At 37.2% G+C, this 15962-nt stretch overlaps 1 protein-coding gene across 7 annotated transcripts in view; it reads right to left on the minus strand.

The window, feature by feature from the left end:
- ATP2B4 (ATPase plasma membrane Ca2+ transporting 4) overlaps positions 1-15962 on the minus strand; it is a 155500-nt gene that overhangs the window by 25860 nt on the left and 113678 nt on the right. For all 7 annotated transcript variants that reach the window (XM_087959745.1, XM_026676858.2, XM_087959749.1 and 4 more), the window contains 8 exons: positions 14804-14965; positions 13490-13704; positions 11517-11759; positions 8138-8379; positions 6807-7041; positions 2469-2648; positions 1190-1277; positions 444-550 (listed from right to left, as the gene is read on the minus strand). In XM_087959745.1, the coding sequence (XP_087815871.1) occupies positions 444-550; positions 1190-1277; positions 2469-2648; positions 6807-7041; positions 8138-8379; positions 11517-11759; positions 13490-13704; positions 14804-14965 (1472 nt within the window). The remainder of the gene's footprint in view (positions 1-443; positions 551-1189; positions 1278-2468; positions 2649-6806; positions 7042-8137; positions 8380-11516; positions 11760-13489; positions 13705-14803; positions 14966-15962) is intronic.

Here is a 15962-nt window from a genome sequence, read left to right on the forward strand (position 1 = left end):
GCTTGGGACTTGTTGGTAAAGAACCAAAGCAGATGATTAAGGAGGCTGTTAGGCTTATTGCACAACTCAGTTACAAACATGTGGTGGCAGTCAGTGACTAGAAAATCTTTGCCTGTTAGAATAGGCCAGCAAATCTCAAACCCATTAAGTAGGTTCCCTGTAGCTACCAATTTTCCCTAATGCTTGCCTGCTGTGTCCTACTGAGCCCAGGGATGGTGAAATTTTGTCTTGGGCTGCAAGATTTCTGATTTCTACAACTGAACAAGCTAAACAGAAAATAGAACACAATGAAAAGAACTTTAACATATATACAATGTTGCAGGTTTCTTTTAGCCAGCCAGCCAGCATTATCAGTTATTAGTTCCATCATGCAAAAATACACACAAAGAAATAATTATCTCCTTTTTTATTTGCAATGTAGTCCCTAGAATATTAGCTCATACCATAGCAAATCCAACATCTGCTTTCTTCAAGGCTGGGCCATCATTGGTGCCATCTCCAGTTACAGCTACCACCTGCCTCCGTTCCCCAACAGTACTGTCAATAATTCCTGAAAATGAGCTTAAGGTCAGTAGAAGATAAGCAGACCCCTAGGTTTGCTGGCAAAATTCTAGAAACAATTTACATGATTATCAGATAAAGCCCTGACTATCCTAAGGCTATGATATATGGACTGTATAGTTTTCCAAGAGATTAATATCTTGTCCACTAAGACAAATTGATGAGACATCTTTTTTAAATGTGAGGAATGTACAAAGGGCTTTATTTTTTGTTATCATGCCCAGACAGTGGAATTCCCTACTTCTAAGAAGTTAATATAGCATATTCCCTTGCCAACATTCTGCTGCCAAATGTGGATGGAACTGTATTGCTCAGATTGGTGTTTAACAAATATTTGGGTTTTTTGTTTTGTTTCTGATTTGCTGCTTTAAAATAAATAAATCAATATTTCATATCTAGTTTTATTTTTCATTGTTAAGGAGTTTTCACTGTGTAGGTTGCTTCAGGTATTTCATTTTGGAGCCGAATGCCAAAACATGAATACATGTCAATTCAGCAAATCTGGCTCTGTAAATGCAATGTATCTGTTCACTTTAAGTTTTCACATAGTGCATTCAAACCTCTCTCCCTCCACTTATCTTCTGACATCATCTTAGAAAACAAATGCTACCTCTTTGGTTGACCATACCTTTCACAAGGGTGTGTTTATCAGTTGGTGAAGAACGTGCCAAGACTCGAAGTTTAGGCCAGATTTTATCCAGTTGTTCTTGCTCCACCTGCAGAGCAAAACCCCAATAGGACAAGCTAGGTTAGCTCTGAAAGGGGCTTTCGAACCAGTCTTCCCCCTCTTCTGAAAACATCATCCATTTTCTCAGAAGAATTTCATCTAATGCCCAATGAAGAATGGCATAATAATTGCAGGTGGTATGGAAAAACCATTCGGTTAACATTAACACGGATCTGACATATCATCAGAGAACTGCAGGGTGAATACCTTAGAAATCAGCAATATATGACAACAGCTACTCCACTGTAGCAGGCCATAGCACAGGGGTCTCCAAACATGGCAACTTTAAGACTTGTGGACTTCAACTCCCAGAATTCCTCAGCCAGTTTGGAGACCACTGCCATAGCAGATACTTGCAACTTTAGAGAAATGGGCAAAGAAGCCTTCTGTATACCTAACAATACTATCTATTAATCCCTTTCTCTGATAGCTAATGTGCTTTGAATTCCAAAGATTCATGGTTCCACTGAGACCACATGAATGAATGAATCTATCATTTTTTCCATTTAATTAAAGATGAAATTAAATGAATTTTTTTTAAAAAAAAAACTGTGTAACTAGAACTGAAAAAGGATAGTAAAGAAATAAAATCTGGATATACTATGGTGATTAAAATAAACTAGACATGACGAAAAAGAAAACTATTTAATTGGCAAGGAAAAAAAGAGAAAAAAAGAACTGCTTAATAATTATAAACAGCAATGTAAAAATGAATTCAGCCTTTAAGTTTATTTTTAAATCTCGAAATATAGAAACATAGTGCTTGATCTTTTCATTTTTTGAACACTCTCCAAAAAAGTTAATAGACTCATATCCTGGATCTGTAAAACCTTGAGATTTTTTTTAAAAAATTATATAAAATTATCTTCTTTGCCATACACTAAAACTCTTCCTAAGATGACAAATTTCCATGTTTTAGGGATGCACTTTGCCATCACATTGGAATGAATAAATCACTTAAAACAAAGTCAGAAATCACATGTAAAAAGAGGGGTCAGCGTAAACAAAATATTGATTTGTTCTCATTTATATTTAAATGCAATGCAGTGAAATAAAATAGAGCTAATGCGATTATTCTCCATATTTTAAATATTTTTCCCTCCTGCCCCACTTGGTAACATGCTTTGGAGATCTCAGCTTTGAAGAAACTTGATCGGCTTCAATCCCTTCCTCATATTACCTCTCCTTTCTCATTGCGAATGAGCCGATTGAATTCCTTTCCTTCCAAGCATAGGAAGTCCTCTCCGGGCAGCAAGATCCCACACTTAGTTGCAATGGCACGTGCTGTGTTGATATTATCACCTGTAACCATCCTGACAGTAATACCAGCACGCTGGCACTTCTGAATGGCCTCAGGTACCTATTGGCAAGCCATGAAAAACAGAACCTATAAGCAAGGGACCATAAAGTAGGCCAAAAAACATGAGGACTGAAATAAGAAATTAGGGGAGGAAACTGTAATAGCAATAGCACTTAGTTATATATCGCTTTACACTGCTTTATAGCCCTCTCTAAGCGGTTTATCAGCATATTGCCCCCAACAATCTGGGTCTTCATTCTACCGACCTCGGAAGGATGGAAGGCTGAGTCAACTTTGATTTGGTGGGATTCAAACTGCTAAACTGCTGGTAGCCAACAGTTCGCAGAAGTAGCCTGCAGTACTGCATTCTAACCACTGCGCCACCATGGCTCTAATAACTTATATTGTAATGATAAATTTATTCTTCAGTCATGGATTGCGCCATGGCATCGTAATCTGTTTACAAGGAGGGACAACCAACATGGTTAAAAAAGGACTATCTGGGTTTGCAGAAACACAAAACATTTGGAGAACAATTCAAAGAGCACTAAGGTCAGGTGAGGAGAAATTGAAAACCAGAGGTTGAGAAAGGAGAATTCAGGGGCTGACATACCAAGTAAGAGCACCCTACTCTACAACACTTGATTATCAATTCCACTTACCTGAACAATTACATCATGAAACCACAAGTCAATGGCATAAATTGGCTAGTCAAGTGTTGAACAAGAACCAGGGAGATCCCCGTTCCAGTTGCCCCTCATGGAATTCTTTGGGGGCAGCCACTACCTCTTACTAATTTTCAATGAGCTCCATTGGATTCTTAAAATAGTTAATATGATAATGCAAACATGACATAATGCCCAGAAATTTCCTGCTTTTAAAAAGGAAAATATTCTGTATTTACTCAAAGTCCTAATGTAAATCTCATAGCAATTTGTGAGAAGAAACCAAGTTTATAATTGCTTAAAGTCAATGTAACCTATTTTGTGTTTTGCAGGGACCGTGCAACTTGCAATGGAAGGTCAAATATTTCCATTAAGAAGTGAGAAGCTGCAGATTATTCTGAATGGGACTATACAGATGTAATAATAGAAAATGCTCAAGCATTAAATTGCTTTACATTTTTCCTAATGGGCCTGTGAAACTTGTTCTTCTTCCTACTACTCTGCCCTACCATAACTAATAATTTCGTGAACCTGGGCAACACACATGTATTTCAGTGCAATACAACATGCATGCTGGATTGTGGATTCTCAACATAAATAGTCAGGCAAAATATCTGTGCTAAATGATTTCTAGAACAGACATCTTTGCCTATAAGATATATAAACTTCTTGCTTTTCTTCAAATATACAATGCTGTTAGGGGTCAATTTTATCCCTCTCCTGCTATGGGATGGTATATAGAAACAGATTAATGTCCACCTCTTGACTGCATCAGATCATCACTGCTTATGTTAACTCATTACAGATCAAACCATACATAGAGTGATAGTAGTGCTGAGGACTGACTGAGAAGAGAAACATCATTAAGAAATCCGCAAATTGAATCACCGCCTCCAGACTAGTGCATGCAAGGCATCTGTGAAGCCATTTGCAATCCCAGATAATTATGGGAACAGTGTACAGGGGGCAGGTTCTGAAATGTAATCAAGTAGAAGTCATAGGATGATTTATTTTACGTCAGTTGTCTGCTTGTCACCCCTATAGCAAATTGTGAGAGAAAACAGAGCCTGGGAAGAATGAAATAAACCAAAGATAATCAATTTTCCTCAGTAACCAAAATTTCTTCCTAGAATATATTTGGATGCTTTAAAGAGGAATTTGTAAATTATAGTTGCCATTTTTAGGGCAGATATATCTGGTGTTTTCTAATAGGTACACAGAATGCATAATTTTTAAGTGAAGTAGTTATCATTTTCCATTTTTAGATGTCTATGCATCTTTTCCTGACAGTTTCCAATACCTACAACAATTGCAAAACAGGGTGAAATTCAAGAAGGATAGATTAGTCTTTGTTCCTGCAAATCTCTGAAAGAAAATGTGGGACCTTTCCACTATCTCCCTGCTAGGTAGGTACAAAAGACCAAAACCAGAACAGAACTGTAATTCTGCTATTAAACTCACAAGGGCTCTTCCCACAAACAGCAACCTTACTGATAACACAAGGTTGTTATCAATGAACACAAGGTCTTTGTAACTGAGAGTGGCACAATCTTTAACTGCTGGTGGAAAATGAGCAGGGCGAGGAGCATCCTCTAAAGCAGGGGTCATTTTCAAAGAACCATTTGGACCAGTTTCCCACAGAAAACACCGGGAGCCACAAAACCTGGGTGGGCGTGGCCAACACAATGTTACTCATGCCCACCCAGTCACATAACACTCCCAGCCATGCCTATCCAGGTATTGTGGCTCCTGGTATTTTCTTTTATCTGGGAAACAGGTCCCTCTCTCTCTCTCTCTCTCTCTCTTTCCCTCTCTCTCCCTCTCCCTCATCTCTCTCTTGCTCTCTCTCTCATCTCTCTCTCTCCCACCCTCTCTCCCTCTTTCTCCCTCTCTGTCTCTCTCTCACTCATCTTTCTCCCTCTCTCATCTCTCCCTTTCTCTCTCGCTTTCATCTCTCTCTCTCTCTCTCCCTCTCACTTTCAGTTCTCTTTCTCCCCTCTCTCTCATGTGTGTGTGTGTGTGTGTGTGTGTGTGTGTGTGTGTGTGTGTGTTCCCTGTTGAACAATTTCCAAAAACAGGCAAGGGTTGGGTTGTTGTTGTTTTTGGCTGATCTTGTTCTTTCTTCTTCTTTGAGTACTTTTTACGATATGATTTAAATCAAGAGTCATTTCAGATTCCCAGATAAATGACGATCTTTCATCCCCCTGCTGTAGCTCCCTGACGGCTGAACACACCACTGGCTGGCCCCACCCTTCGCCCTCCCCTCCCACTCACTCTTTGTCTAAGAAGCGAAGGGTGACGGTGGTGGATGGAGACTTGCATCGTATTCCAGAGCGGGAGTGAAGTGCCCCTCTACTTGCATCTTCTTCTGGCCCTTCTTGGTGCTGTGCACACCAGGGAGGTGCACGACTTTCTCTCTGCTCCGAGGCACTGGCTGGGCTGGCTGCAGCTGATGTCCACATCATAATGGGCTCCAGGAGGAGGAGGGGATGCTGTCTCCCCCATTGTGAAGCACACTAAGTTTAAATGGGCTGCGCAAGGTGCTGCAAGAGCAGCGAGCAGGCCATAGAGGCATTGAGAGGAATATGGCAAGATGCACATCTTTCTCTCTGCCCTGAGACACTGATGCTGCTGCTCTCACTGCCTCCATGGCCTGCTCTTGCAGCACCTAGTGCAGCACTTAAATTTAGCGTGCTTCACAATGGGGGAAGACAGCATCCCCCTCCTCCTCCTGGAGCCCATTACAACATGGAGCATCAGCTGCAGCCGGCCCAGCCAGTGTTTCAGGGCAGAGAAAAAGTCATGCATCTCCCCAGTGCACGCAGCACCAAGAAAGACCAGAAGAAGAGACAAGTAGAGGGGCGCTTTGCTCTCCAGTCTGGAATACGGAGCGAGTCTCCATCCACTGCCGTCGCTCTTCTCTTCTCAGAGCAGGCGAGGAGTGACTGCGAGAGGAGAGGGAGGGGAGGGACCAGCCATTGGTGGGATCATCCAACAGGGAACTGCAGGAGAGGGCCCAAAGAGCCGCATGTGGCTCTGGAGCCGCATGTTGCCGACCCCTGTTCCAAAGGCATTCATTGATACATGAACAGAAATAGAAAAAAACCCCAAAAAGTTCAGGTAGCTCAAGAAAAAAAAATCAGAATTGCATAAAGAAGTAGATCCAAAGCAAAGCAATGAAAAAACAAAATAAAGGATAAAAGAATAAACTACAGGAAAATAAATGGTGAAAGACAATAGTAAAAAAGCAGAGCAAGTCAAAGAGAAGGGACTGGAAAAAATAAGATAACAGGTACAATATCAAAATGATCAAGGGGAGCAAAACAGGGGTGAACAGGCAGCATGGAAACAAAATTGGAAACAGCAGAAAGAAAAAAGAATGAACATGCATAGAATAAGATTATAATTAGAAAAGAATCACCATTTTATACTGTCTGTGTTTGCTGGACTTCAATTCCTATAATGTCTAACTAACTGGAGGATGCCAGGTTGGGAAAGCTAATTTAATATTTAATGTATTATGTGCACACAGGAAAGAAAGTTATCCTGGTACCTCTGGACGAACAGGATCCTCAATGCCAACAACAGTGATGCAAGTAAGGTCAGACAAAATCTCATTTTCAGCATCCCAGTCAGGTTCAACAACAGCAGAGAAATCCCGGTAAGCTAGACAAATAGTGCGCAGCCCCTGACAAGCCATTGGTTCAATCACTTTTTTCACCATCTCATCCCGGTCTTTCACTTTAAATAATCGAGTTTCCCCATTTTTGTCCAAAATTTTTGTGCACCTGTGTTAAAACAAAAGGATTAAGCACATATTTCAAAAATTATGTTCATACTTTACAAGCAAAGCTTAAGCTATTTGTATATAACCTATCAACAGGTTGTGTGTCTCACATGTTTTCTTAAGGAATATATTAGACACATTAATTTTCAGGTAAATTATTAATTGTGTGAATTCTTTAAAAATGGAGGCTCAAGAAGTGTGATCAAAATGAATTTCTACAAACAGAATGTGTAGAAATGTGTGCATATGGAAATACAAGGGATTTAAGCCTTGAACTGCTAACTGAACCCACATACCTACAAATCTGTAACTTAAATAAAATTTCTTACAGCTGCTAATTTATACTGGAAGGAAAGACTTCGATTACTCCTCGTCAATGAGTTGGGGAAAAGCATTGGAATATCCCAGAGTTCATGCTGGCTACACTGGAAAAGCTTTTAAAACAACTCTTTTAATGTTAATTCAAGCTACTATCTTCATTCACTTGAGAAGGTTGGAAAGACAATCCTGGCAGATGAGAAGAGTTGATTCCAAGATATCGCAAATGGAGGTCAAACATATAGATGCAGCTTACATTCTACTCATAATGACTGAATATTTTTAAAAATATTTTTAACATTCAGGAATGGAAGAGAATCGCAACCTCTTTTCAAACTGTAGTCTATAACTACAAAAGATTAGCACAATAATAAAGCCAATTAATGATGTTTCATCAATTACTTTTATTTCAACCATTTCTCAGTTTACTTAGTTGAAACTTTTCCTGAGTGAAACATCTGAAGGAATCGGGTGAAGAGCCTGAATTAAGCCCATTAAAGCCTTTCCTGGAGAACTAGAAACACACAAGAGAGAAGATATGCTAATAGAATTTTAACTGGAAATAAAATAGAGAAGTTAATAGGTTTTCCTTTCTCTTCATACTACCATAGGTTCTTTCAGATATTTCATACTAAATATTCATAATTTTTTTGAATTGTTCCCATTTAGAAAAAGCACTTCTTCACTACCAGGTTTGCTGTATCTATCTCATGAATGCATCTTATTAAAAATAATGTCCCAATAAGCATGAATAATACCAGCATTGAGAGGAACATTACTTGCGTAGGATGATCTCAGAGGCTCCTTTGCTGTACATGCGAAAACTCCCATCCTGGTTTTTTAGCACTGTACTCATAGATTTACGGACAGAATTGAAGGTGTAGACCTTATAGAGCTTTTCTTCAGGCACCTCACTACGGACAGCTTGATAATCCTGCTTCAAGTCCAGAACAAAGCCCAAAAGTGCACACTCTGTCTTATTTCCGACTTGACGTGGGAGTCCTCCTTCTTTCTCTGGTGGCTAAAATCCCAAATCAAATATAATAAGAGAAATATAGTACTTTCTTGGACCATAGTCACAATTATTTAATCTCTCACAGAAAGACTAAAACTTCAGTGGGCAGTTGTGATGAGATAGAACTTAATATCTGATTAAGATAATTAAGACAAAAATATCTGATTAAGATAATTAAGGTAAGAAAGCTTGTTGGTTTAGAACTCTATTAAGCAGGCAACCAGATTCCAACTGGAGCATACAAAAGGGCATGAATGCAATGGGCTTCTTCCACTAGCACTCCTCAGGCAGATGTGAAGATTCAGAAAACAGAATTTAAGCTCTTTCACTATCCATCCATCCTTTTTTTTTTTTTGAAAATTTTATTTGGGTTTTCACAAAAACAAAATACAAATAAAACACCTTTCTTTGAAAATAGCATGGTCCCAGGTTATCACTTCTTCATACAGACACAAAACTCAATTTCATGCTCATTTTTATATTCTATTCCATATCTTATTACCGTTTTATATTTTCTACATAGTTTTTCCCCTCTTTTAATTTTCTCAACTTTATTTTAATTATCTCATCTCAGTTCAAATCATTATATTTATACTTGTCCTGTTTCAATTTCATATTATCTTTTCTTATTAAACAAATTTTTCCCTGTAGTTACCAATTGGAGTATGACACCTTTATATCTTTTAATTTTATCCATTCAAACTCTTATTTAAGCTTCAATGTATACCTTTAAGATTATAGCATTCAATATAATACATAACTTCCAATCGAATTCTGCTTGGTACATTCTTAAAATACACACTATATTCTTAAAAAGAAAAAATTATATATATATATATAACACACATTCCATTTCAATTCAATTCTATCATTAATATTCATTAAAATCTTAACATCTTTAACATTTCAATTAAATATCATACTTCCTTGGGAACACTTATAAACTTTCCATAGTTAATTCTTTTTTTTCCATATTTCTCACTTATATTTTTATAAATCATTACTAATAATTAAAATGTTCCCATTTAATTCTCTCAATCACTTTAATTCATTTAATCACCTTTCCAAAGTCAAATGAACTACATAGTTGTGTTATATTGCCCTTAACACCACTTACTCTTATCACAATTCTAATAAAACAGAAACTTCCCTGAATTCATTTTAAAACAAAACAGGCATTTAACACCTCAAATTGTTTACATCCAATTCCAAACAGTTTTATTAGAAAATAACAAAAATGCAATAGAATTTGTGGCAGGTATTGAACACTAAGAAATAAAATTTCAAAGAGAAAAAAAATGCTAAATTACATTTTAAAAACCATCAGCAAGTTAACAAGATGGCTGCTGATTTTAGGGCTGTATACTGATATATCTATGGGGCATGAGCCACATGGATAAGAACATTACATTTACTTGCACTTTATTTAATAAGTCTTTTCTAGAGATCACGCATGAGCAACAAATGCGCGCCCATACACATTCTGAACCACTTTTCTCCCTAAATCCAGAAAGCTGACAGTACTCAGAGGCATCCTTGCAGGAAAAGCAACTGTAAGCTATATACATAGATTAAAGGGGTAGAGCTTGTGCCACAACACTGTTTTTGTCTTTTTAATGAAATCTTGCAGATGCCTCTGATATTCCTAGTTATTTTTTACCTTTCAGAAATTGAAGACTTAATCTCTAAAAGTTTCATTTTCTATCTGTGAAAAGAGAATATTAGAATGTTCTTATCTGATTGATTTGTCCATTGGATTTTTTGAGAAAAGTTCATTCACTCATTTCTCTCTCTCTCAGAAATCACTTCTCAATGTTCAGGAGGGAAGTATATTTTGTTAATACATGCTGATTATTGTGAATGTGAAATGAGGAAGAGAAGGATTTTTATCATTTATACACCCTCACACTCAACTCAAGGCAGTGAACATATCTAATTCTCTGGTCTCCTATTTTCCTCACAATGACAATCTTGTTAGGGATAACATTGTTTACCCTAACTGGTTTGGGTAAAAAATAATAAATAAGTTATCATGGTTTGTTGGTTAAAGTGTGTGTAACTTTAACTACAAGAATGTAATTAAGAGTGTGGTTGTAAAAGCACCATAAAAGAAGCAAGTCAATTGCAGCTCTCTCTCTCTGGCTTAATGATCCCTAATTACTGGATGGATTGATGACTGCGTTTTTCCTTACTGGAACGGAGGAGAGAAAGGAGTGTTGATTTCTCAACGGAGAGAAGAGATAATACGGACTGATTTATTGTAAGTGAACTGACATTGGCTATTCAACACGGACTTTACAAATTGAGTATCCCCGACTGGACTGACTGAAATGATACATGACTAATGGACCGTTTATTTTGACTATGCTATAATTCCTAATGGAATAAACTATATTTTTGATAGCATAAGCGTATCTGTATTTTTTTACTGCGTGTTAACTAAAATACAAACTTATCTCACACATTTACCTGTCTGCCTATCTGACTACGCTACACATTCTGTTTAGTTTGTTTTCCTTAACACTCGTTGGGGAATTCAGGCTTAACAAATCTCTTAAAAGAAATTGTTGTTGTTGTTGTCTTAAAAAGAGAGTGACTAGCCCAAAGTCACCCAGCTGGTTTTCATGAGTAAAGGAGGTATAGAACTCACACTCTCCTGCTTCTAGGCTAGTAACTTGACCACTACACGAAACTGGCTCTCAATATTTCCTAAGCATTAATAATTTAATTATTAATAATGAGCCACAGTGGCACAGTGGTTAGAGTGCAGTACTGCAGGCTACTTCTGCTGACTGCCAGCTGCCTGCAATTTGACAGGTTAAATTTCGCCAAGCTCAAGGTTGACTCCATCCTTCTGAGGTGGGTAAAATGAGGACCCAAATTGTTGGGAGCAATATGCTGACTCTATAAACCGCTTAGAGAGGGCTGTAAAGCACTGTAAAGCGGTATATAAGTCTAAGTGCTATTGCTATTGCTAATTTTCCTCTTCTGTCATATTAAAAAAAGGCTTTTTCAAAGGCTCCAAAGCTAGCATCTAAAGTTACTAGTGGGCATGTGCAACTAAATGAAACATAATCCTGATTGTGTACCCTGGACTTGATAAAAGATATTAAGTATTAACCCCCAAATAAACTAGAACTTACCAAGATTTTAGAGGTATAGGCTGAATTTATTGAAACACCATTGACAATAATGTCCAGGACCTTGGGCAGAATAGCTTCTGGGTCAGGAATCTGTCGGTAGTGGGTATCTCCCACATAAGCTTGCACCACAGTCATTCGATTCATGGTAAGGGTCCCAGTCTTATCTGAGCAAATAGCGGTGGCATTTCCCATTGTCTCACAAGCATCCAGATGCCGAACCAGATTGTTATCTTTCATCATTTTCTGTATTAGCAAAACATTAAAAAAATACTGAAACAGATTCAAACTACTCAGTGGCACAGAGAAGATTGGTAATCAAATTAACATGAAGATGCACATATCAGAAAAGGAATGAATAAAATAAAAGATTTTTAAAAAACAAAACAATAAACCAGGGCTGTCAAACTCCGGCCCGTATGCATCACATGCTGGCCATGCCCACGCCCGGTTTAGCAAATGGAAAAAAAAAGTCCTGATCTGTCACGTGATGCCACTGTGACGTGAGTTTGACACCCCTGCAATAAACCATAACTTTCAACAATGAATCTAGAAATTTTCCATCCCCTATTGTGTAACATGGTAAAATTAACAAACAGAAGGCTATATGGATACAAATCTCTTTTTGTATCTAGAAAACTTTCTGTATCTAGAAAAGGCAGGTGATCCAATGAGTGAAGGAAGCAGATGTAACATTTGAACTAAATATCAGGATTGGTATAGCTGCTGTTAATGTTAATACTGTAAAACTGTTTTTCAAAATTCATCTAGTTACAGAACTACAGACATGTCTGCCTAGAATTTCCCTTGCATATTTTTGCTTTTTTAATTTTTCCAAAATAACATTCTTTCAAACATCAAAATATATATTTAAAATCCACTTCATAAAATCACATTTATAATGCCTCATATTGTGATGTCCAAAAATATAAGTAAAAATATAAATCCACTATCAAGTTGTGTTTATCTATTGATGATGCAACCACATGTTCTCAATAACACTACAGAAATGTTTTTCAACTTTTCAACTTCTGAGTCTTATCTATAGACCTGGAACTATCCCATTCAAATTCTGTTTTAAAATTTTTAATAGTAATTTCATTAAAAATAACAACTATAAAAGTAAAAACTTCAAACTAAAAAAATGAAAAAGATGCAGAAAAAAGCAAGAAAATAGACAAAATAGAAAAGGAAGAAAAATAAGAAAACAGTAAAGAAAATATATAAAGAAATGTGTTTCCCCGTTATCGCAAGTATAACAATTTTAGTAACTTATCACTTTCTCTTAAAATACAACAAATAATCTCTTCTTCCCATATCCTACCTGTAAAAAATCCTTAAAACCTTATCATTTAAGTCATGATCAGCAAAAATACATTAAGAGTTACCAGAGATAACAACCAATCATCAATCTCAAACTTGATCAAATAAATCAACTCATCAAATCAACAATTCATTCCTTTTACTTTTAATAATCTGGACCTTTAGTCTCTTCAAATAATACTGTAAAACTTGATTACTTTTTCTTTTTTCTTCTCCTCACAAAACTCATCCAAGCTTTAACAAGCCTCTTTTGTAAATCTAATATAAGAATATTTTCCATGTCACTCTCTTATATAGTTATTTGTATACCCTTTTTTTAATGATTAAGACATCAGCCAGTTCTTATTCTAGACAAGCTCAACCTGCTTAATTTTCAAACAAAATATCACAGACAGGTGTTGCCATCTGTTCAGTAAGATACACGTCTACTTTTTTAAAAAATGCATCTTAATGAAGAAACAAGGCAGAATAAATTTACAAATGAACGCAAATGTATTTCATTGCATCTTATGTCCCTTATCCCACACCCAAACTTAGCCTTTTCACAGTAAGAAGAAAGTACAGTAATTTAACAATGCATCCCAGCCCATCCAACTTCCTGTCATGTCTAGATCCAAAAGCCTTAGAATTTCCTGCGGAGTTCCTATTCTCACCTTCACAGAGTAGGCCAAAGAAATAGTGACAGCCAGGGGCAGGCCTTCAGGAACAGCTACTACTAGCACAGTGACACCAATAATGAAGAACTTGACAAAGTACTGGATATAAATGGGAGTACATTCAGCCAGCCATGATCTTCCTTGAATCCCAAAAGTGTCGATCACAAAATATAGCACCAAAATAATAACTGTGATTGCTGACATAATCAATCCTGAGGAGGAGGAAGAGAAAAAAATGGTCACAAAGGGCTATTTCCAGCAGATTACAGTATTGACTGCATTATGGATATAACTGGAAGTAAGGCAGCAGATCTGGGCTAAGGCTATTTTATTAAAACAGGAAATGTGCATTCTTCCAGATATCGTTGGAAATATCATTTTTGTGTCCATACTTAACCAGGGTTCATGTCAGTCATATAGATATTCTAAGCTTAATATGTTACCTGAGAAGGTTGGCAGGCAACAAAACTGGAAAACATTTCCATCAGGGGCGAGTTATGCCACATGAGCTAAAGTTGAGTCTGATTCATATGCGGTAAAAATACACTAAACTAGAGAAATATTGGGTTGGAACAATACTGAAAAACTGTGTAGAACCTATGTCCTGTAGTATTTGAACTCAGACTGCAAATTCTGCTGATTCATTAATTTCTGGCTTTCTCGAATCTTACCATACCATACTGTACGGTACTGTACCATTCATACTGTTAGGAATGATAGTCACCTAACAGTTGGGTTGGCAACATATAAACCAGGATAGACATTTAATACTGTTGTATCTTTAAGAGAATGTTGTAATTGTGATTGGCTGAGGTTCCTCCAACGGCCATAAGATGGAGCCAGAAACCTGGTTTGTTCTTTTTTGTATTTCCTTCGCTTTCCTTTTGCCTGATTGTCATTCTGCTTGAATTGCTGTGAGTCTTGCAACTATTCGCAAACTCCATTTACTGAACTTTGTTTATGATACTGGTAAAGGACTTCGTTTTTAGATTATCCCTGGACTGATTATTTTGAATACTAACTGCTTTAACTGCGTATGATTTGGACTGTTTGTTGGACTTTGTTTACCTGTTTACAGGAAGTAAAACTTACATTTTACTATTCAGTGTATCTGTGTGCTGGTTGTGTTATTCATCATCACTCTCACTATGTTTCCCTGAGTGCAGTCATTCCCCTAACGGGGAATACCTCAACACATACCATACCATACCACACTACACCATACTGTACCATACATCATACCACACCAAACCAATCATATCATCTGAGTCTAGTCTTATAGACAATCACCAAGCCAGCTGATGTACTCACCTGCTTTTCCAATCTGAACTGCCAAGCGGGTAAGCTTTCCCTGCAACACTGATTTTTCCTTCTTTGGGACCTTCACCTTTTTCTTCTCTTTCTCCTCATTTTCCACCCCTTCTTGGCTTTTCAGTGGTTGGATCTCCAGGGCCACTCCATCCTGAGTTTTGGCTGAATCCAGGATGAAACAAACATGCAGTGAATGAGAAGAACAGTCGTAAAAACATTTCAGATGCAACAGAAAGAACAAGAAAAATGGCAGAGTAAGAGAGAAAGAATCCCAGCGCATGGGAACCCCAACAGCACTCACGGAAACTTGGTAATTTGGAAACCTAGAAAATCAGGCAGTTCTGCTCCACATTCCTGTGGAACTGGTGACTAAAGCAGATTGTGAAAATCCCCCCCTCTTAATTAAATATGTTTCAACAGTTAACTTGCCTATACCAGGAAGGAAGGACAGCCTTGATAAAAAGGTTTTGGGGGCTGGCTTCCTGAGTGCCTCAAATGTCTATGCAAGGCATCTCCTCTATTAGCATTTCTATAATATGTGTTCGTCAGTATTCATTTCACTGAGGTAGTAAAAATGAAAAATCTAATCTGTGAGCAGCTACAAAGTTTGAAATTAAACCTAGAATTTTGTTGTTGAACAAAGCCACTGTTGTCAACTTGAGAGACAACCATAACCAACCAAGCTAAATTTAGCCTACATAGATGAGAAAGTGAAAAACAGCATCTGTCCAGTCTTTATGGATGGTTTATGGTTTGAGAAATTAATGCAAAAGAAGCATATAAGCTATTCAAATTTCTGCACTCTTAATAGAGGGGAAGGTCTTTATTAAAAATAACTAAAATAAATAAGTATTATAAATTCTTTCTTTAAATTGTGATTTCAAAGGTATATTCTAGAAATGAATTCCAAAAGCTATAAAGATTATTTTCTGATCAGGCCATATCTTTTAAAACTACTGTCTTCACACTTATATAGGTATCATATCTTGAGGGTGGGGAGGAGGAGTAAGAGGAGAGGAAGGTTAATTATAAAGAGGTTAGGACTGGGTCAGTCAATGAGAAATGAATCAGTTAGTCTGTTCAACCTCCCCTTCACCCATCCCTTCTAAGCTCTGTGACTCCATTCCTAATATTTTTGGAACTTCTAAAAATATAGTTG

This window comes from Notechis scutatus, chromosome 3, assembly GCF_049901735.1.
Source record: "Notechis scutatus isolate UNSWTSFEM ecotype Mainland chromosome 3, rNotScu1.2, whole genome shotgun sequence".
Lineage (NCBI taxonomy): Eukaryota > Metazoa > Chordata > Lepidosauria > Squamata > Elapidae > Notechis > Notechis scutatus.